This window comes from Cucurbita pepo, chromosome LG16, assembly GCF_002806865.2.
Source record: "Cucurbita pepo subsp. pepo cultivar mu-cu-16 chromosome LG16, ASM280686v2, whole genome shotgun sequence".
Classification (NCBI taxonomy): Eukaryota; Viridiplantae; Streptophyta; class Magnoliopsida; order Cucurbitales; family Cucurbitaceae; genus Cucurbita; species Cucurbita pepo.
The window spans coordinates 5,822,293-5,845,170 of NC_036653.1; the positions used below are offsets into that span (position 1 = coordinate 5,822,293).

General features: G+C 37.9%; 2 protein-coding genes across 2 annotated transcripts; one reads left to right on the plus strand and one right to left on the minus strand.

Annotated features, from left to right (window-relative positions):
• Positions 1-247: 247 nt before the first annotated feature.
• On the minus strand, positions 248-13,673 carry LOC111777045. The gene is given in 24 exon segments (XM_023656487.1): positions 248-784; positions 862-1,012; positions 1,089-1,326; positions 1,404-1,614; positions 1,679-1,893; positions 2,807-2,950; positions 3,159-3,644; positions 3,743-4,993; positions 5,577-5,608; positions 6,185-6,519; positions 6,614-6,764; positions 6,848-7,085; positions 7,163-7,373; positions 7,438-7,655; positions 7,743-7,886; positions 7,986-8,462; positions 8,581-8,866; positions 8,868-9,105; positions 9,107-9,440; positions 9,443-11,574; positions 11,660-11,707; positions 13,019-13,111; positions 13,379-13,445; positions 13,537-13,673. Coding segments are annotated over 20 exon segments (6,039 nt in total). The 5' UTR covers positions 9,804-11,574; positions 11,660-11,707; positions 13,019-13,111; positions 13,379-13,445; positions 13,537-13,673; the 3' UTR covers positions 248-466.
• A 3,828-nt stretch (positions 13,674-17,501) lies between these two features.
• Positions 17,502-18,661, plus strand: LOC111777046 (transcription factor WER-like). The gene is made up of 3 exons (XM_023656488.1): positions 17,502-17,649; positions 17,730-17,859; positions 18,238-18,661. The coding sequence occupies exons 1-3, from the start codon at positions 17,502-17,504 to the stop codon at positions 18,659-18,661; spliced, it is 702 nt and encodes a 233-aa protein (XP_023512256.1).
• Positions 18,662-22,878: the final 4,217 nt, after the last annotated feature.

The following is a 22,878-nucleotide window of genomic DNA, read 5'->3' on the forward strand; positions in this document are numbered from 1 at the left end:
AAAAACCTTAAGAGGAAGTTCAAAAGGAAAAACTTAAAGAGAGCAATATCGATCAGCCATAGACCCGAGAAAGCTACCTTTTCCTATTCAGATGGGTCCACAAGAGCTATCTTTTTCTATTCATAAGGGTCCGAAAACAGCGTCCGTTCATACAAAAAAAAAACATCCTCAACAAACCCAAGACAGAGTCAAGATAGGGCAAAACTAGGGAAAGTGTTATGTGGGCTTGAAGAATCATTTATTGGTATTTATGGAAACATTGATTGATATTGATTTTTGAAGACGGCAGTGCCACCAAAGACTTCATATTTTTAGTCTTCATATTTTTACATCTTCTCGGTCTAAACTAACATAATTTGGTAAGAACATAACTCTCTAAGGTTGTTCATGGACACAGGTAAAGTGTTCAAGGAACTTCCCTTAATCTCAGAATAAATCAATGTTTTTAGACGAACAAAAGACATGCTTAGCGAGGCTCAAGTAAGCTATAATCATTACTTGCAATTTCTTGCCTAAACTCAGAAGAAGAGGTGGCATAAGAAGTAGAAGGAGTGGACCTCTTATCAAGGAAAGCCGGCTGCTTAGGATTTGGAAGAGAAGCAGGATCACTGCCAGAGCTCAGCATAAACACTGCATTTGACATGGTGGGGCGATCCTTAGGGTCTTCTTGCACACACAGCAACCCCACAGCCACACATTTAACAGCTTCACTTGGACTGCACCTTTCTCGCACCGTCGCCTCGACGATCTCCATTGCTCTGTGTTCTCTCCACAACTTCCATACCTGCGTACACCCAGTTCAAACTAAAGTAAAAGGAGTTTAGGTAAGAACCAACTTTGTTGAAGAAGAATTGTTCTCACATATCCAAGAAGGTTCAGTGCTTCTTTGGACTGGTAGAACCCTGTGTTCTTTCTCCCACTAACAATCTCCAACACAACTATACCAAAACTGAACACGTCTGATTTCACTGAGAATGATCCATCCAATGCATATTCTGGTGGCATGTACCCGCTGCAATATCCAACAAGAACAATTCACAACTTGAATAGAGATTTGAATATGAGTACAAGGATGGAGATTTACATACAAGGTTCCAACAACTCTGTTGGTGATTCCCTCTATTTGATTGGCATCAAAGATTCTTGCTAAACCAAAGTCTGAGACTTTAGGATTCATTTCTGCATCCAACAGAATATTGCTTGTTTTCATATCTCTGTGGATAATCCTCAACCTTGAATCTTCATGCAAATAAACTAGTCCTCGAGCAATGCCCATGATGATATTAAAACGCATCTCCCAGTTCATCAATAAACATTGCGTTCGATCTACCAATAGAGAAGAAAATGTCAAGATCAGAACTTTTACTTTAATTATCAAGGTAAGGTAGAGGTGAGAAACTTGCCAAATATAAAGAAGTCTAAGCTTTTGTTGGGCATATATTCATAGATCAATAGTTTTTCTTCTCCTGCAACACAATAGCCTAAAAGTCGGACGAGATTTCGATGCTGAAGTTTTGCGATGAGAATCGCCTCATTCTTGAACTCATCCATGCCTTGAGCTGAACCCTGCGACAGTCTCTTTATTGCAACTTCCAGTCCTCCTGGGAAAAGTCCCTGATATACATGAACTGTTAGTTGTTTATAAACCAAGATAACTGTTGAGAGCTTTTATGCAAACCTTGTAAACTGTCCCAAATCCTCCTTGTCCAATTTTGTTTGCTTCAGAGAAGTTGTCTGTAGCATTGAGTATGGTTTCCAAATAAAAAATGGGTACTTCTATGGCTTTTCTATCATCTTCTCCAAACATCCCGGAACCCATGAAGTCTCTGATACGCTTCTCACTTTCGTACAGGTGAGTAGCTTCCTGATTTCTCCAAAAGCTTCCTATTTGCTCTGTGTATAAAAGAAAAAACAGTCGACTTACTCAGTACATCGGTAACCGCCCAAGCCCACCACTAGCAGATATTGTCCTCTTTGGGTTTTGGGTTCTTCCTTCTGGGATTCCTTTCAAAGTTTTAAAACGCGTTTACTAAGGAGAGGTTTCCACACTCTTATAAGCAATGCTTTATTCCCCTCTCCAACCAATGTGGGATCTCACAAGCCACTCCTTTGGGAGCCCAGCATCCTCGCTGGCACACCGCTTGGTGTTTGGCTCTGATACCATTTGTAAACGTCCAAGTCCACCACTAGTATATATTGTCCTCTTTGGGCTTCCCCTCAAGGTTTTAAAACGTGTCTGCTAGGGAGAGGGTTTCACACCCTTATAAGCAATGCTTCGTTCTCCTTTTCAACTGATGTGGGATCTCACAATCCACCCCCTTGGGAGCCCAGTGTCCTCACTGGCACACTGCCCGATGTCTGGCTATGATACCATTTGTAACCGTCCAAGTCCCCCGCTAGCATATATTGTCCTCTTTGGACTTTCCCTTCTGGCCTTCCCCTCAAGGTTTTAAAATGTGTGTGCTAGAGAGAAGTTTCCACACCCTTATAAGTCATGCTTCGTTTTCCTTTGCAACCGATGTGGGATCTCACAATCCACTCCTTAAAGAGCCCAACGTCCTCGCTGGCACATTGCTCGATGTCTGGCTCTGATACCATTTGTAAGAGTCCAAGTCCACCGCTAGCATATATTGTCCTCTTTGGGCTTTCCTTTCTGGGCTTCTCCTCAACGTTTTAAAATGCGTTTGCTAGAGAGAGGTTTCCACACTCTTATAAACAATGCTTCATTCCTCTCTCCAATCGACGTGTGATCTCACAACATCACTTCCCATCAAACTTTCTAAAAAACAAGGTTCAAATTTGTTACCTTTTTTATCTTGTACCTTCCTTCTTTTGTAGTAAATATACAGAACCAAGCAGGAAAGAACAATCAACCCAGCAATAGTCACTGGGACAATGATGCCAACTCTGATATTTCTCTGCTTTCCTCGTGGCTGATTCAAACCATTCTCTACAGGAACATTAATTGCAATATTCAGGGACAATTCCTGTCAGTTTAATAAGAAGCTTTGTTTTGAAACCAAAAGCTTGAACTCAGAGTATAATCTATTTAGTTATGTCAATGCTTCAACGACTACCAATGTAGCCTCAATCATATACTAATAACAACCTGATGGCACTCCTATCTGCAGTTGATTTGAATTTATGCATTGAATTACCTGTTGGTTTAAGGCATCCCATGCCAGTCCACTCTAAAGGAGGATTGCACAAGCATCTATTTGTATTTGTTCCATCTGTTGTTGATTTGCATGTTGAATTCAGCCATTTGGTGCAACCTCTTGGCGAATTGCAGATTGGTTCTAGTGGTTTCTCCCATTGAATATCAATTTCATTGAATTCAGAGTCACAACCGCTGCTTACTTTGAATGTAGACGAGCGATCCAGTTTCAGAAGCTTTTGAATTGCATCTATATCATTTCCTCTGCAGATAGACCCGTTTGTTGCAATGGTAAAAGTTCTTAGTTGTGGGTTCATGTTGGTGACGTTGTAGTCATCATGTGTCGTGTGAAAGAGGACCTGACCAGCGGAAGTGTTGCAGCTAAAGTTACGATATAGAGGAACACCGCAGTCGAATTCTGTGCTCAGACTCAAAGGATAAGGCACGATGTTGCTGCCACATGGTTCACAATCGAGCTCTGTCAATTCTAAAGGAAACATAGAAACAGAGCAAAGTAGATTAGAAAGATTCTTGTAGTTCATAGTTGGATAAGACTAAACATAGATGAATTGGGAGTGAAAATACCAATGTCAGAACGTTTGATACGAATGTGAACGTCGCCACCACCATCTGCATATTCCCAAATGTTTTCGAGGTCATCCTCCCAAATGATGCACACAAATTCGGCTCTGCTGTCTTCTATTTCAGCATACGCCTCACATGTACAAGATTCAAGGCACTTCCTTAAGCATTCCCCAATATTTACTTTCACAATATTAGACGATCTTTTCACCTTCATATTTAATTTCAAAAACTCTCGAGTTTCAACCACTTCTTTGATGCAAATTTCTGATTTTCTCTTGCACCCATGTGAGTAATCACCAGAACCCCATTCATCCTTGGACGTGGGCTCAAACCCAGGCAAGCACCTGCAAGTATGTTTAGTGTCACTCCGACAGCTAGCGAAGGTCCCACAAGCTGATACGACATCACATTTGTTTCTCGGCTCCGACCAGATGACATCCCATTCCCCAGTCGTTCTGTTTCTAGCAAGGAACTGTACCTTCCCACTGAAATCCATAACTGCTCTTGTGTAGTTGTAATCCAAGTCTTGATTTTGAAAACGAACGGTGTAGTTGGTGGCCTTCAAATCACTGATACTAATCTTTGACAATAAGTCCATGGCTTCAGCAATATTTCCATCAGTCTCGGTTGAGAAATTTTGCCATAGTTCCTTGCCGACCCAATACTGCGAACCACTTTTCTCGATGACGAAGCGGCCTTTTATATCCTTGAGAAACGTAAAATTCCCAGGCGAGGGGTCGTCTGAAGCTTTCCAAGAAGTCAACTTCAAGTCGTCGGTCATGTTCATGCCCGGAAGAAATGTATCGGTTGGATTTTGGAAGCTTTGCCACAGAGTTGTGCCATTGACGCCTAATTCCTTGAGAACTAAATTCCCAGAAGCCATCAGCTCCATTTTTGAATTGGGAGATTTCTCGAGGGCGGTGGACCATAAAGAAGTGCCGTTTGATGCCAATACCTCGAGATTGCCATCTTTGATAGCAAAAACTCCATTCTTGTCGGACAGTGGTTGGTCTCTGTTAGCAACCCACACAACGATCCGCGGTTTGGAATTATGAAACCATATACCAACGTATCTTGTGGCTTCTGAGGCTCCCTCTGGTGTGAAGAATCCAAGTTCAAATCTTCCTCCATCAGAGACTTGAGAATCTTCATTACTGTCTCTTAATATATTGAAATTATCTGCGGAGGATGGAAGTAATAATAAGAACAAGATGCATAATTTGAAGATCATGGCTGCTACTCCTCTCATTTTCCATTACAGAACAGAGCACTTAATAGCATCTTCTCCTTCCATCAGCTGCTTAGCTTCACATATTGAACTGATCAAAGTCCATGTCTTTTCTTATTGAAAATTAAACGGTAATACCATATATCTTTGTCGTTCGGTGCAGACTCGCATAGCCACCGTATACTTGTACAAAAAAATCAGCTAAAGTCACCAAACAAGAGGCATGTGGTAACTTTCTTTATATCAATGATGTTGATTTTGATGGTAGGTGACTATTTTTTTTTATATACAAAATATATTTTAATTATTTAGACAAATCGTTATCATATTATGTATACAATTATTGGTTATTGCTAGCATAAAAAAATCTCCAAAGCTACAAGAAAGACGAGACTACAACCGCTACTTATCCAATAGTACATCGCCTTCCTCCTTGACTTGACTTTCCTAGCTAGCAAGCCCTTCTTCAAACCCTTGACCAGAAGGACAAAAGGAAAGACTCTCTGTAATACTGCTTGAATAACAATAATCGGAGTAAAAAACCTTAAATAGAAAGCTTTAGCAATAGTATGAGTTATTACTTATGCCAGCACCGGCCAAACTTACCAGAACCTTCTGCCGCAACCATCAAAATTTGACTTAGACAAATATAAATATTAGGTATGAGAATTATTGAGAGAAGTAGTAACACGTTAGCTAATTAATAGGAATATCAAGGATTTTCAAGTAAGAAATAATATCTCTATTCGTATGAAGCATTTTGGGGAAACCAAGAGCAAAACCATAAGAGTTTATGTTCAGAGTGAACAATATCATACTATAATGAATAATTGTAACTTTTAACATGGTATCAGAGTCATTCCCTTCATTTAATCATGTCAATAAAATTCTCAAATGTTGAACAAAGAAATTGTGAATCTCAAAGTGTAGTCAAAAGTGACTGAAGTGTCAAACAGATGATATACTTTGTTCAAGGGGACGATTATTGAGAATTATTGAGAATAGTCCACAGAGAAGGAAGCCTCAAGGGAGGCTCTATGATATGCTTTGTTCGAAGAGAAAATTGGTGTGAGGATTATTGAGAATTATTGGGGAGAAGTCCCACCGAGAAGATGACCTTAAGGGAGTTCCTATGGTGTGTTTTGTTCGAGGAAGAATTGTTAAGAATTATTGAGAACTATGTTAAAACCAAAAGCAAAGAGGAGTAGGATCACTACTGGGTCAGGTGGTTAGCGAGGGGTTCAGGTAAGCTAAAATCATCGTTTACATTTTCTTGCTTAGACTCCAAAGAGGTTGTTGTAGAAGAAGTAGGAGGAGTTGATCTCTTATCAAGGAAAGCTGGCTGTTAAGGAATTGGAAGAGAAGCAGGATCACTGCCGGAGCTGAGCATAAAGGCCACATTTGACATGGTGGGGCGATCGTTGGGGTCTTCTTGTACACACAGCAATCCCACAGCCACACATTTAACAACTTCACTTGGATTGTAGCTTTCTCGCATGGCTACCTCTGCTATTTCCGTTGCTCTCTTTCCACTCCACAACTTCCATACCTGCGTACACCACCACCCAACAAACATCCAGTTCAAACTAAAGTAAAAGGAGTTTTGAATAGAAGCAACTTGATTGAAGAAGACTTATTCTAACATATCCAAGAAGATTCAGTGCTTCTTTCGACTGGTAGAACCCTGTGTTCCTTATCCCACTAACAATCTCCAGCACAACTATACCAAAACTGAACACGTCTGATTTCACTGAGAATGATCCATCCATCGTATATTCTGGGGACATGTAGCTGCTGCAATATACGAACAACTTAAACATCAATTTGAATGTGGCTACAAGGATAGATATCAATTGAACTGGTGAAGGGAAATTTACTAAGTTCCAACAACTCTCTTGGTGAATGCCTCTGTTTGCTTGCCATCAAAGATTCTTGCCAAACCAAAGTCTGAGATTTTAGGATTCATTTCTGCGTCCAACAGAACATTGCTTGTTTTCATATCTCTGTGAATAATCCTCAACCTTGAATCTTCATGCAAATAAACTAGTCCTCGAGCAATGCCAATGATGATATTAAACCGCATCTCCCAATTCACCAGCAAACATAGGGTTCGATCTACCAAAGAGAAGGAGTTTGGAAGCTTAGCTTCAAGTGTAATCATCAAGGTAATTAGGTAGAGGTGAGAGACTTGCCAAATATAAAAAAATCTAAGCTTTTGTTGGGCATATATTCATAGACCAAAATTTTTTCATCTCCTGCAACACAATAGCCCAAAAGTCTAACGAGGTTTCGATGCTGAAGTTTTGCGATGAGAATCGCTTCATTCTTAAACTCATCTAAGCCTTGAGCGGAACCTTGGGACAGTCTTTTTATTGCAATTTCCAGTCCTCCTGGAAAAAGTCCCTGTTATGCAGAAACTGTTAGTGTTTATAAACCAAGTTAATTGCTGGAAAACTGTTATGCAAACCTTGTAAACTGTCCCAAATCCTCCTCGTCCAATTTTGTTTGCTTCAGAGAAGTTGTCTGTAGCATTGAGTATGGTTTCCAAATCGAAAACGGGTACTTCTATGGCTTTTCTATCATCTTCTCCAAACATCCCGGAACCCATGAAGTCTCTGATACGCATCTCACTTTCGTACAAGTGGGTCATTACCAGATGTCCCCCAAGACTTGTTGTTTGCTCCTCTAGTATTAAGAAAAATAACCAGTCGGTGGATGACCCAGTACATCACATTACATCAAAACTAAGAAAGAAGTGCAAATTTATGTTACCTTTTGTGTTTTCTACCTTCCCTCTTTTATTGTAAATATACAACACCAAGTAAGAAATAACAATCAACCCAGCAATGGTCACTGGGACGATGATACCAACTCTGATATTTCTCTTCTTTGGATCTGGCTGGTTCAAACCATCTTCTACAAGTACATTGTTTGCAATGATTATGAACAAAGAGTCTTAGTTTAATGATAAAGTACAAAAAAAAAAAAAAAAGCTTTGTAGGTTTAGATTTTTACCTGGAAGATCACGGCAGCCGGTACCAGTCCAGTTAAAAGAAGAATTGCACAAGCACCTGTTTTTTCCGTCTGTTGATGAGTTGCATAATGAATTCTGCCAATTCGTGCAATCCTTTTGTGCATTGCAGATTGGCTCTAATGGTTTCTCCCATTGAATATCAATTTCATGGAATTCAGAGTCACAGCCACTTTTTACATTGAATGTAGACGAGTTTTCTAATTTCAGTAGCTTTTGAATTGCATGTTTATCATTACCTCTACAGATAGACCCGTTTGTTGCAATGGTAAAAATATTTGATTGTGGATCGATGTTAGTGACTTCGTAAGAATCATCTTCTGCCTGGAAGTAGAACATGCTGTAAGTAAGTAAACAATCGAAGCGACCATACATAGGATCACCGCAGTTGGGACCTGTGCTCAGAGGATAAGGGACGATACTGCTTCCACATATTTCACAGTCGAGTGCCGTTATATACTCTGTAGAAAACAGCCAAACAGGGCAAAGTAGCTAAGAAGGCAAAGATGGCGAAGATTTTGGTAATTCATAGTCGGCCAAAACAAATATAGACGAATTGGATTGAAAAATGAAAAATACCAATGTCAGAACGTTTGATACGGACGTAAACGTCACCACCATCATCTGCATATTCCCAAATGCTTTGGAGGTCATCTTCCCAAATGGCGCACAAAATATTGGTTCTGCTGATTCCTATTTCAGCATACGCCTTACATGTACAAGATTCAAGGCACTTACTTTTGCATTCCCCATCACCATTTACTTGCACAATATTCGACGTCCTTTTCATCTTCATATTTAATTTAAAAAACTCTCGAGCTTCAACCACTTCCTTGATGCAAATTTCTGACTTTCTCTTGCAACCCATGCGAGTAATCACCAGAACCCCATTCATCCTTGGACGCGGGCTCAAACCCAGGCAAGCACCTGCAAGTATGTTTAGTGTCACTCCGACAGCTAGCGAAGGTCCCACAAGCTGATACGACATTACATTTGTTTCTCGGCTCCGACCAGATGACATCCCATTCCCCAGTCGTTCTGTTTCTAGCAAGGTACTGTACATTCCCACTGAAATCCATAACTGCTCTTGTATAGTCGGTGTCCTTCCAGCCACCGACAGTATTTAGTGGCAGAAACTATTACTTCCGCAATCATTCCATCAGTCTCGGTTGAGAAATTTTGCCATAGTTCCTTGCTGACCCAATACTGCGAACCATGTTTCTCGATAATGAACCGGCCACCCGTATCCTTGAGAAACCTGAAACTCCCAGGCGAGGGGTCGTCTGAAGCTTTCCAAGAAGTCAACTTCAAGTCGTCGGTCATGTTCATGCCCGGAAGAAATGTATCGGTTGGATTTTGGAAGCTTTGCCACAGAGTTGTGCCATTGACGCCTAATTCCTTGAGAACTAAATTCCCAGAATCCATCAGCTCCATTGTTGTGTACCTAGATTAGAAGGGAACTGGAGGGCGGACCATAACCAAGTGCTGTTGGAATCCAATATCTTGAGATTCCCACCGACCATGGCGAAAGTTCCATTTCTGTCGGACAGTGGTTGGTTTCTGTTGGCAACCCATACAACCACCTCCGGTTCTAAGCCGTAGTACCGTATTCCGACGTATCTTCTAGCGTCTGATCTTCCGTGAGGAGTGAAAAAACCAAGTTCAAATCTTCCTCCCTCGGAAACAATGGAATCTCCATCTCTGTCTTTTAATACAACGGCAGTGTCTCCGGCGGATGAAAATATTAGTAAAAACAAGAGGAGTACATTCAAAAGACTAACCTCCGCCTTCTTGTTTCCCATCAGAGACGATTTGAGTACCAACCTCCACCAAATGTTTCCCAAATGACTAATTTATTGTTAGTTTGCGTTATGGTACTCGAATCATTCTTGTACCATTGTTATGGACCATCTGAAGCTGCTCTCATACATTTAGTTTCAGACAGATTTCATTTTCAACTAAAGTTCTTACCTCTTAAATCGCTATTATTGGGGGTTGTAAACATTCTCCAAGATAGCCTACAATGGACCTAGTTTACTTTAATAGGCTTCCTGCTCAATCATACAATATAAGATGACTTTCACAATTTAGTGGGATTATATTACCGTCTTTTATTAATATATTTTAAGATTTTTTATTTATTATTAGGTTACATTTACCTACCGACCAATTATAGTCATAAAATGTGAAAGTTACAATAATTAAAAGAAGTTTAAGGATTTTCGACAAGTATGTTATTTTTGTAAATTAAATTTGGAAAATGTAGTAAAAAAAAAAAGTATTTGTTGTTTTGTTTGACCAAGTTTGTTTAGGTTGGCTCAACCTAGGCCACCCCACATGAACAAGTATTTCTCCTATGGCAGCATCAACCTCAACGTAGGCCACCCCACATTTACCGCATTCATGCATCATTAAATTGATTGACAAGCTTGTCGTCGACGGACGACTAGCCAAGTCAATCTCTGCATTCCAGCTGATAATGCTTGGAAGTGTCCTGGACGTTGCTGCTGTAATTGATGTCTCAAGTTCATTAAGCTTTTCTAATTTTATTTCTACTTTGGACCAAAGAGTTAAGCAGATTGTGCTTCCCAAATAGATGAAATCATTGTCTTGAAATTTTTGCGTCCAAGATGGCGCTCTGGGTACGACATCGTCTTAGTACATAAATAACCAACCACTATGTTTGAGGTTTTCTTTCTCCCAGGACCAAAATCAAGTAGTCTCATCCATTCTTTTCTGCTTTAATATAAGTTAATCTTGGGGATACATTTCACGGTCATACTTTTTTAAGGCGTGTTGCCCATGGCCATATGTCAGTGACATGCCAAAATCCTTAGCTTGTATCACTTTATTACTTTCCTTTACTACTTTCATGATGTATAGTTTCTTTATTGTATTTTGTAAGTTTATGATCGTTTGGCAAATCATGTCTACGCCTAGTAGACATGAAATACTCTAGAATGTACTATAAAGGGATGCGACCAGTCGTCAATTCCTCCCACCTAGATTTTGTATGACCGTTCTGCAAAGTCACGTCGTGGCCTACTAGACTTGAATTGCCTCAAAATGTACAATAGGGGATGCGACTAATTGTCAAATTCTCCCTACCTAGAAAATTATGTTATTTAAGCTCTTGTGTTGTCTTTTGTTTGTAGTCATATAACATTGTTTTCATCTCTCTCTCAATCTTGCTTTCAAAATCTCTCTACCTCGTTTTTCAAAACGGGGTAGAGGCTTGAGCATACGTTACTCAGCCGTAGGCGACACAATTCTAAGTTGGCTTGACTCACTCTGTGCTGAGAGTGAGTGTCATACAATCGCCAAATTTGATTATCAAGAGAAGTATGATTGTGACACCACACATGCATGTATCAATGGAACTTTGTCATGAAATGGAAACAGGGACAAGGCCTAAAATTATCTTTGATACAAATGGAAAGGATAAACATTGTAGATTCTATTTAATGTGAAGCATAATTCATACCTCAAAGGGGAAGATAGCCAAATTTGTCTGTTTGGCGTTTGTTTGTTCAAGACGTAAGTGCCAAGATCCCCAAGCCTTAAGGTCATTACCTTGCGTAATGAAAATCGGATGAATTTGAACATCTATCCTTGTGAAATGAATTTAACAATTTAAGACCTGTTTAGTTATCCTCACCCCATAGTCCACGTTAAAGCCACTAATTCGGAGATTATCACCATATTCCTGGCAAGCATTGAAATAAAGTTCACAAAAATTTAACAGCAATTCAGAAATATGTATACGAATAATATAAGCAATTGGTTACCTTTGGCTTATAAGATACAATCTAACTTCAACGATACAAAATTACCTCTAATTGCTCTTGCAGTCCCTACATTGTGAAATCAGCTTAACTATGGGTGAGATCTTACTTCGGTTGGAGAGGGAAACGAAACATTTCTTATAAGAGTGTGGAAATCTCTCCGGTTGGAGAGGGAAACGAAACATTCCTTATAAAAGTGTGGAAATCTCTCCCTAACAAACGCATTTTAAAACCTTGAGGAGAAGCTCTCGAAGAAAAAACCTAAAGAGGATAATTTCTGTTAGCAGCGGTTGGAAAGGGAAACAAAGCATTCCTTATATAAGGGTGTAGAAACCTCTCCCTGACAGACGCGTTTTAAAACCTTAAGAGGAAGCCCTTGAAGGAAAAATCCAAAGAGGACAATATCAGCTAACGGCAGTTGGAGAGGGGAACGAAGCATCCTTATAAGGGTGTGGAAACCTCTCCCTATCAGACACGTTTTAAAACCTTGAGGGGCTGTTAGTAGCGGTTGAAAAGGGGAACAAAGCATTCCTTATATAAGGATGTGGAAATCTCTCCCTGAAAGACGCGTTTTAAAACCTTGAGAGGAAGCCCTTGAAGGAAAAATCCAAAGAGGACAATATCAGCTAACAGCGGTTGGAGAGGGGAACAAAGCATCTTTATATAAGGGTGTGGAAACATCTCCCTAACAGACACATTTTAAAATTGCTCTCAAATAGACCTAAATAGGATAAAAGGACAATATATGTTAATTGAGACAGTGAGACAGGAACGAATTCAGACTCTTTGTTTTCAACTGAAAGTTTGGCGGTGGATGGTAGTGGAGTGGTGGTGGTAATGTAGGGTTTTGGTAAAATATTAGAAGAATAGCAACACCATATCAGAAAGGTTCAAGGCTGTAATGGGCTCCAAGTACTATAAAATGAGCCTGTGGCTTTAGTTTCGAATTGTCCTAGTTAAAATGCTTTGGAGTTCTCATGCAAATTCTTGTGTTGCTTATTTCTGCAATATAAGTGGGAGGTTTTTCCCAACAGACAAGACTTCCACAACACTTTGTTGAATGAAAACACTAAGCCATTTTTGGTGTCGTCTAACAGCAGATGAGAGAAAACAATGGGAGACAGTGGACAAAGAATTTGCAAATCAAGTAGACAAACAACAATCAGAAATTTGAAAATGCTTCAAAATTGCAAAAATAAAATAAAATCAGAGAGAGAGAGGCTGGAACTTACAAACTTCCGTTTCTTTTCAAGATTTCGAATCTCGCGCATAGTTTCTCTTCCCACAAGGTTAAAAACCATTATTAAGAGACTAGTCCACATTCCCTGATTTAAGAGGAACATCAAAGGTTTATAAGTAAATAAGTAAGAAACACTATTTCTATTGATCAAGAGGAAGAAGATCAAAGGTTTATAGGTAAGAAACACTATTTCTATTTACGAGGAAGATCATAAGTTTATAAGTAAGAACACTATTTCTATTGGTATCACGCCTTTACTAGAAGTAAAAAAGTAAAGTCACTGATAATTTATTATGGAAGTGAGAATATAGCATGGAGGTTCGTGATTGAGTGAAGATTAAAAGAAAATTACCTATAATCAATGGCGGCAGGGCCTCGAGAATCATCGCCGATGAAAATCCAGAGGGCAGGAGCAGAAGCTTCGAGATAAAGACGAAGGATGAAATTGATGAACATTATCAGAAACGTTAAAGAGAGGTGTTCAAGCTTCTAGAAGATATGAACACTTACTGAAAGAGGAAGAAGACGAAGACGAACACGGCAACATTAGTATCCTTGAAAGCTTACGCCGGGGAAGCAGCTTGGTAGTCATCGTTACACCTACCGGCTTCCAAATGCAGAGCACGCTCGCGCGCAGTCTGTGAAGAACTTTGGAAATGGGCCTCGAATAACCACATCCGGATTGGGCTTTTTGTTGGGTCGTAAGCTTTCTATTGGCCCACGAGTTATATTTATTTATTTATTTATTCTTGTAAAATTGGAAAATTTAATGAGCATAAACTCTAAAATATGATGGAATGGAGATTATATTTCTTGATTATAAACTCATGATCATTCTCTAAATTAATGGACGTGGGACTTTCATCCAGCATCTCTCCTCTAACAAAGTACGTCTCCCCTTCATCGAAGCTCCTTTTTTTTTTTTGGAGTTTTAACCACTATATCTTCGAGGCTCACAATATTAAATTTAAGACATGACTATGATACTAAGTTAAATGAACACGACTCTCTACAATTGAATGATAATGTCGGGTTTGAACATAAACTTTAAAACACTTTCTTTAAATGCAAAGGAACAGAAAAGACAGCCCTTTTGGAAGACAATGGAGAGTTTCCATTAAACACGAAACAGAGGTCCGATTGTGTTCCGACAGCCACTCCTCAGAGTGTCCCTCACCTCTGTTTCTGCAAATTCTGTCGGTTTCTTCCTCAGCCAGCGATCCTCCATGTGCATCCAAGCAAAAAAGTAAACCCAAATTGATGTGATTAAGATGGCAATCACTCTCCCCTGCATCACTGTCACTCCGAAACTCACTAATAGCAAACCAACGCCGGAATTGAATGCATAGCAACTCCCCTGCCTCGCACCGATGGTTCCGCTCCCACTGGCTTTCTTTTCCGAAATTTTGGGTTTAGATATTGAAATTGGAAAAGACTGAGATGACCCAGATGGCTCCACTCCCACTAGTTGGTTGTCTCTGTTTTTTTGGTAAATTCCGTCTACCGGAGAACTTCCGGAATCCAGGGATGAACATTGTTTCCGGCCGGCAGATTTCTGTTGGTGGTTGCTTCTTTTCTCACGAACTTTTTTTATCTAAAACAGAGGAACAAAAAAGACCCACGTGCTAAAAGAACGAACAAAGTTGAAAACAATTAAACTACACCAAATCACTACTGACCAGAATGGTACCAAACACGATGGCTCTGGCCGTCCGAGAAAGATTACGCTTTGGTGGGCGAGAAATGGTGGAGCAGTCTCGGCCGGAATTTCTGGATCATCGACAACTGGGGCAGGATGGGTCGATTTTAGAAGTTGTTGTTTCGTCATCTTCAAGGTCAAGATAGGCCGCCAAAGTGGTGGTGGGTTTTGTTTCGAGGACGGTTCCCATGTCAATGGCGGGTCGGAAACAGAGCAACCAAGGCTGTATAAAGAGATGAAAGCGTTGATTTGTATGGCCATCGAGGTGATCGGCATAATCAATGAAACCAGAAGAAGCAACACAACAAAAGTCTGAATGTTTTTACCGAATAAGCCGGCAGCTTGATAGAAACTAGGCGCAATTTGAAATCAAGCTGCCGGCTTGATACCTCGCCGGATGAACCCAACGCTCTAAAACTCGCCGGAGTTGGTTAAGACTGTTAGATGAACACGACTCTCCACAATGATATGATATTATCCATTTTGAGCATAAGCTCTCATGGCTTTGCTTCCGGCTACCCCAAAAGACCTCAAACCAATGGAGATAGTATTCCTTGATTATAAGCCCATGATCATTTCTTAAGTTAGTTGTCAAACTTTCATTCAACACCTCCCCTCGAACAAATTACGTCTCCCCTGAATTGAGGCTCGACTCCTTTTTCTTTTGGAGTCTTAGTCAGTTTTTACTATGCCTTCGAGGAGCCTCAACTCCTTTTTCTTTTGGAGTCCTTTATTCGACCTTTTGAAAATTCTATTGTCATGGCTAAATTTAGGGCAAGACTCTCATATCAAGTTAGATAAACACTACTCTCTATGATATTGTCCACTTTGAGCATAAACTCTCATGACTTTCCTTTGTACTCCCCAAAAAAACTCAAACTAATGAAGATAGTATTCCTTAATTATAAACCAATGCTCATACCCTAAGTTAGCTGACGTTGTTATTTCTCTCTTGCTCGCTTATATAACGTCTCTTTCAAAAATCTCTCTTTCGAAAATCTCTCTCTGCTCTCGTTTTCTAAAACCTTCTCCTAAAATCAAGGCCAGAGGCTCGAGCATACGTCGCTTAGTCGTAGGCGACGCAAGAACGAATTGACTTAGCTCACTTATCATTGGAAAGTGAGTGCCGCACAATCGCAAGTCCGCTGCTATTAAAAGTGCGATTGTGACAAGTGGTATCAAAATATATATATGATAAAAAATTTTGACTTATTACTTTACATTAGTTAATTATGGAAAACATTATATTCATTAATAATTTTGAAAAAACCAAAATCACAGTGAAAAGAGCTTATACTCAAAGTGGACAATATCATATATTGTCTAGTTTCTTTGCCCTATCAAATAGTATTAGAGTCGTGCATTTATCTTAATTTAGTCATATCAATAGAATCTTCAAGTGCCAAACAAAATTTTTGAAAGTCTCGAATACATTAAGATCCATAGTAAAATTCTCTCAAACCAGCAAGGTGCTCGAGAAAGAAGAATTAGAATAATACTAAATAGATAGATGACTGTTTAAGACAAGACTTTAGTCATACATTAAAAATATGGATAATATCATATAACTATTGAGATTTGTTATCTTATCGAACAAACTTAATCACCATGTGAATTGGTAGACTTGACTCGAAGTGTGTACGTGGAAAAACGCGTTCAATGTTGCATCAACATCTTGGAACACAACACCATAAATGCATATGAATGGTTTAAATTAATACATAAATATTTATTTATTTATTTAATATTTTTTAATTAGATGAATAATTCTTATTGTGGGGATATTTCTAGTCCATTAATCTAGTTGTCATTTGTTAATAATTTCGATATTTTTATTAGTAAATATATACACTTTATTTTAATATTTGTTGAAATAAGACAAATTCTCAAATGTGTGGTGTGACGTGTCATGAAATTTCTGCAATGTGGGTCCCATAATTAAATTTATATGACTTTTTTTCCACGTGGCTTTTATTAAAATGCTACAAAATATAAATTCACCAGCATTTATTAATTATTCCGTCGAAAATGTGTTGACTTCGCCATATAAAAAGATTTTGCTTTTCACATGTCACGAATTTTTTTTTAAAAAAAAAACAAAAATTATTAATATGAGATTGATAATTTTCGACATTAAAGATTAGGAAATGTGGCGAGTTGACTGATTAAAGGTCACGTGTGATATATTTATTGGTCGTTTAAATACTTTTGTTATGATAAAAATAATAATTTTTTTAATTATTTAAAGTATTTTATCATTTTAAATACAAACTTCGTACTACCAAAATTAAAAAAATAACAATTCAAAAAAATAATAATTCACAGATTTTTTTTTTAATATATTTAAAAATTATTCATTTTAAAGAATTTTTTTTTACTGATAATTTACATTTTTTAATATATTTGTATTAAAAAAATATAGTAAAATTAGAAATATAAATTAAAAAAATTCAAATTTTAATATTTGACCACATTCATCTAACACATTAAAAAAAATCTATATATTTATTCAAACTATATATATATATATATAATCGAGGGGATAGGGAGAGAGAATATAATTTCCGATCCCGACCCTATTTAGTTAATGAAGCGAAATTTATATCCCCTCTTATCTTGGTTTTCAATGTAAACAAAGCTTCTTCATCTCGGGTGAATGTCCCACAGAACCCGAGCATTAAATACACATTTCTAACCACTCTAAACATTAAAACGCCCTTATATTTGCATCACATCTTCTCCACGATTTCATGTTGATTATTCTATCTCTGTCTGCATGGAAGAAGAGGGTGATGAGAGAGAAAGAGAAGATGGTGAAAATGGAAGAAGAAAGGGTAGATGGAGTAAGGAGGAAGATGAGAAACTTAGAGCTTATGTTACCAAATATGGCTCTTGGAATTGGCGCTTAATTCCCAAGTTTGCAGGTAATTCATTCATTATGAACTAATTAATTCATGTTTGGTCACTTAGTTTTGCTAATAAACATGAACATGGTACCGTTTAGGTTTATCCCGATGTGGAAAAAGCTGTAGATTGCGTTGGATGAACTACTTAGCGCCTAATATCAAAAGAGGGAACTTCCAAAAGGAAGAGGATCAAACCATCCTTCGATTGCAAGCAACTCTCGGAAATAGGTCATTTGTAACAGCCCAGATACACCACTAGCATATATTGTCTTTTTTGAGCTTTCCCTTTAAAATGCGTCTACTAGGGAAAGGTTTCCACACTCTTATAAAGGGTGTTTCGTTCTCCTCCCAATCAAGGTGGGATTCTCACATCATCTTTGTTGAGAATTGTTGGGAGGGGGTCGCACCTTGACTAAATGATCATGGGCTTATAAGTAAGGAATACATCTCCATTAGTAACGAGGTCTTTTGGGAGAGTCCCACAAGAGCTTATGCTCAAAGTGACAATATCATACCATTATAGAGAGCTGTTATTCCTAACCATCCTTCCTAAACCCTCTCATATGTATACTCAACTCTTACGCAATGCATAATGGATTTGGGCAGGTGGTCTGCCATTGCTGCTCATTTACCAGGAAGAACAGATAACGAAATAAAGAATCATTGGCACACGAACTTAAAGAAACTTTTGGATCAGAACCCGTCAAACACGGAGGTTGAAGAAGCAGCAGCTAGTTCATGCTCGGAATTAAGAATCCGAGAAGAATTGGATGAAACCCTTTTTGTTTTGAATTCAGATATGGCAGCCCCAGAATTGGCAGCCAAGCATGAAGGCATGAACTTTGGGGAAACTGAGACATGGGTTGTTGGTTTGAATGCTGAACACTCTATGGAACTGGGCGGCAACTTATGGACCGATCCTTTTGTTCTTGAAGACCCTTTAAGTTTGGATAATAACCCAACTCATGTACCAATGGATCTCTTTCAACATTATGAAATGTTTCCTCCCAGTGATCGAACAAAGTTTTGAAAAAACTATTTTAAACGTTAATAAATGATGTCATTGGCTTAAATGTTTGTTAAAACAATTCAAAGTAATGAAATGTCGTGATATGGACCTAATAGCTACGATGTAAACACAAATACAACTATCCTATCTTCTATTCGAGGACGGCCTTCATTATCCTATCTTCGATTCTATGACCTTCATAGCACGTCGTCATTCATACAGGTGTCTTACCTAAAAGAAATAAAAATAGCATGTGACTCGAGTTTTTCTTAAAGGAATAATCACTGAGTAAGCTCATAATTATGGTCAGAAAATACAATCACGTGTAATCATATTTAGACCTATTCTTTCCTAATACATCATGACATGCCTTGATCTCTACTTCTGATATCCAACTTTGAGCAAAATTTAACGATATAGTAGATTTTCTCGAGTAGAAACGAATTCGGGCTGAAAATTAGGTATAGTGGCAATTTTGTAATTTTTTTGTGAACTTCAGCGGCTTTTTGGTCATTTTTCCATTTTTAAAAATATTTTATTCTGAAAAAATCCCAAATTTTTATAAACACTCCTTACCTTACTTTGTCACTTTTCCCTTCTGGACCCTTGAGATTATTTCTTCCAAATTAATTAAAAAATCAATAAGTTTGCTGAAAAATTAGTAAAATGACCATTATACCCTTTTCCTTTTAAAATCTTACTAGGGCACCTTAAACTTACTCGTTAGCATTTAAAAATTAGTTCAAATACATAGTTTTTGAACTTCCGTGGTGTTAGCTCGTATTTGATAAGCCCAACTCTATGTGTTTGTACAAACACGTTGATTACAAAGTTGAAATCTACCACAATCAATATCAACAGTAGCTTATACAATATCACTATCTATCAAACTTTCTTAGTCATTTTCATTTGAAACAATTCACTAGTATCGTCGGCACCTCTTCGTTCATTGAAACATTCCTTAACAAAGTATTCCTTATGCGTATATGAGTGCTAAGTAGCCTATTAATCTCTTTTCATGAGACTAAATTTTCACAATCACAGTACAAACATTGCTAAATCTAAACATGTTAGGAAAAAATCGTTCCACTCTTCGTGTTGATGCTAAATCATGACACCGACCCATTCAATAATAGAATAGAGAAAATACGTGTGACATAGGAAGGTAGAGTAGGACGTTAGAGATATGAAAGCCCGAAAAAGGTCAAACTAGGTCGTGGGAGACTATCAAATAAGTGAAACTCCATGGAAAAGTTGAGACAAAGAAAGTCTTTTGTGACATTATTGTCACATTATTGCAGATTTTAAGAATGTGTGGTCTAGGATTTTTAGCTCCCATTTTCTAAGTTAAAACCTTAGCAAATTTGTGTGCTTGTCGAATGGCAATGGGACGATGATGTTAGGAAATCCTGACAGGGCACAACCAGTTTGGTTTGTATAACCAAAAAAAACATCAACCAATCAATTAACTATAGGACCCGCATCTGAGCTGTGTTGAAACAAACCAAGATTCATCATTCACACACTGAGCCCTATGAGCCCTATGTTCGTCAAGCCCATTAAATTCGGGCCGCTATCGTTCTTGAAAGTAGATTTAGGTATGAAAATTTATGTGGATATTATGATTTAAGTGGTCCTATTGTGTGTCCCGTGGTAGGAAGCAGTACTCCATTTTTCATTACAAATTCAAGAATACGACCGATACGATTGATTGGTCTATGTGCCTCTCTTATTACTTGGATACAATTCGATTCTTCTATGGCTAAATCTCAATTTGTGGAAAGCCTTCGATGGCTTCCTTATGAAATATCTCTTTTGTGAGATCTCACATTGATTGGAGAGAAAAACGAAACATTTCTTATAAGGGTGTTAAAATCTCTCCCTAGGAGATAGAGACTGACAGCATACGTAACGGGTCAAAGTGGACAATATTTGCTAGCAGTGGGCTTGAGCGGTTACAAATGGTATTAGAGTCAGTCATCGAACAGTGCGAGGCACTAGTCGGAGTAGGGCTAGACCTTTTCCATAATAGGCGCGTTTTAAAACCGTAAGACTGACAACAATACGTAACGGGTCAAAGCAGAAAATATCTACTAGTGGTAGGCTTAGACTATTACAAATGGTATCAGATTTAGACATCGAGCGGTATGTCAACGAGGACGCTAGCCCCCAAGGGGAATGGATTGTGAGATCTCATATCAGTTGGATAGGGGAACAAAACATTCCTTATAAGAGTGTTGAAACCTCTCCCTAATAGACACGTTTTAAAATCGTAAGGCTGACAGCAATACGTAACGGATCAAAGCGGACAATATCTACTAACAGTGAACTTGGGCAGTTACATCTTTTTTCTTCGTGATATTGACCACATTTCTAATCCTTAACATAAGTTTAGAGACCGATGTTGTCCCACTTCACGTGCTTAGAGATCATTGTCCAGTAGTATATGTATGCCGGAATTTATAAAGTAAAAGAAAATGGATTTTAAAATTTAGTCAAGATTAATTCAAGCTTGTTCAATCAAAAACAAATTTGGAAAAAATTAGGTACACTATGAACATAAAACTAAAATCAACATTCGTTGTTGTGTGGTTGAAGTTGGGAGGAAAATAATTGTCAATCTCATGGGTCCTCAAATCTAGGACGGATCTTTTTTTGTATAGCTTTTTAATTTGTTAAATCATTACTTTAAACAACAAAAGTTCATTATTATTATTATTATTTTGAATGATTGCGAGGTTAAGAATCACATATCTTCACAATGGTATGATATTGTCCACTTTGAACATAAAATCTCCTGAATTCAAGTATAACTCATGTTGAATAAGTAAATAACAAATTATATTTTCAAAAGAATCTGATATCATCGAAGGTGTTAGATGAACACGACTCTTCACAATGGTATGATATTGTCCACTTTGAGCCTAAGATCTTGTGAATTCAAGTATAACCCATGTTAAATAAGTAAAGAACAAATTATATTTTCAAAAGAATCTGATATCATCGAAGGTGTTAGATGAACACGACTCTTCACAATGGTATGATATTGTCTACTTTGAGCCTAAGATCTTGTGAATTCAAGTATAACCCATGTTAAATAAGTAAAGAACAAATTATATTTTCAAAAGAATCTGATATCATCGAAGGTGTTAGATGAACACGACTCTTCACAATGGTATGATATTGTCTACTTTGAGCCTAAGATCGTGTGAATTTAAGTATAACCCATGTTGAATAAGTAAAGAACAAATTATATTTTTAAAAGAATCTGATACCATCGAAGGTGTTAAGATGAACACGACTCTCCACAATGGTATGATATTGTCCGCTTTGAGCATAAGACCTCATACATTCAAATAAAATCCATAATAAAATCCATGTTGAATAAATAAAGAACAAATTATATTTTCGAAAAAATCTGATACCATCGAAGGTGTTAGATGAACACAACTCTCCACAATGGTATGATATTGTCCACTTTGAGCATAAGATCTCGTGAATTCAAGTATAACCCATGTTAAATAAATAAAGAACAAATTATATTTTCAAAAGAATCTGATACCATCGAAGGTGTTAGATGAACACGACTCTCCACAATAGTATGATATTGTCTACCCTGAACATAAAATCTCATAAATTCAAGTAAAACCCATGTTGAATAAGTAAAAAAACAAATTATATTTTCGAAAAAATCTGATACCATCGAAAGTGTTAGATGAACACGACTCTCCATAATGGTATGATATTGTCCACTTTAAGCACAAGATCTCATGAATTCAAGTATAACCCATGTTGAATAAGTATATAACAAATTATATTTTCAAAAGAATCTGATGCAATCGAAGGTGTTAGATGAACAGACTCTCCACAATGGTACGATATTGTCCACTTTGAGTATAAGCTCTAGTGACTTTGCTTTGGGATTCTCAAAGAACTGGTACTAATGAAAATAGTATTTCTTGATCATAAATCCATGATCATTCCCTAAATTAGTGGAAGTGGGACTTTGATCGGGAATAATTTGAATTTGAATGAAAGCGATGGGGAAACGTGGAACACATACAGAAAGTGACAAGGGAAGGATGAGGCCTACAATCATAGATGACTGTAGTTTTGTGATAATCCAACGCTCTTGACCTCTCGTTTGTTGCGTGTTTTTCGTTTTACGAAAGGTTTTCAGCCATTTTTTTGGTTTGTTTTCACACTCATATTTCTTCCATCTTACCTCAAACATTGAC

What these genes read in the sequence shown, in the direction of transcription:
- LOC111777046 (XM_023656488.1), top strand. Translation starts at nt 17,502, where the DNA reads ATGGAAGAAGAGGGTGATGAGAGAGAAAGAGAAGATGGTGAAAATGGA. An exon ending in CTTAATTCCCAAGTTTGCAG is followed by an intron (nt 17,650 to 17,729) that starts GTAATTCATTCA and finishes GGTACCGTTTAG; the next exon opens with GTTTATCCCGATGTGGAAAA. An exon ending in CAAGCAACTCTCGGAAATAG is followed by an intron (nt 17,860 to 18,237) that starts GTCATTTGTAAC and finishes GGATTTGGGCAG; the next exon opens with GTGGTCTGCCATTGCTGCTC.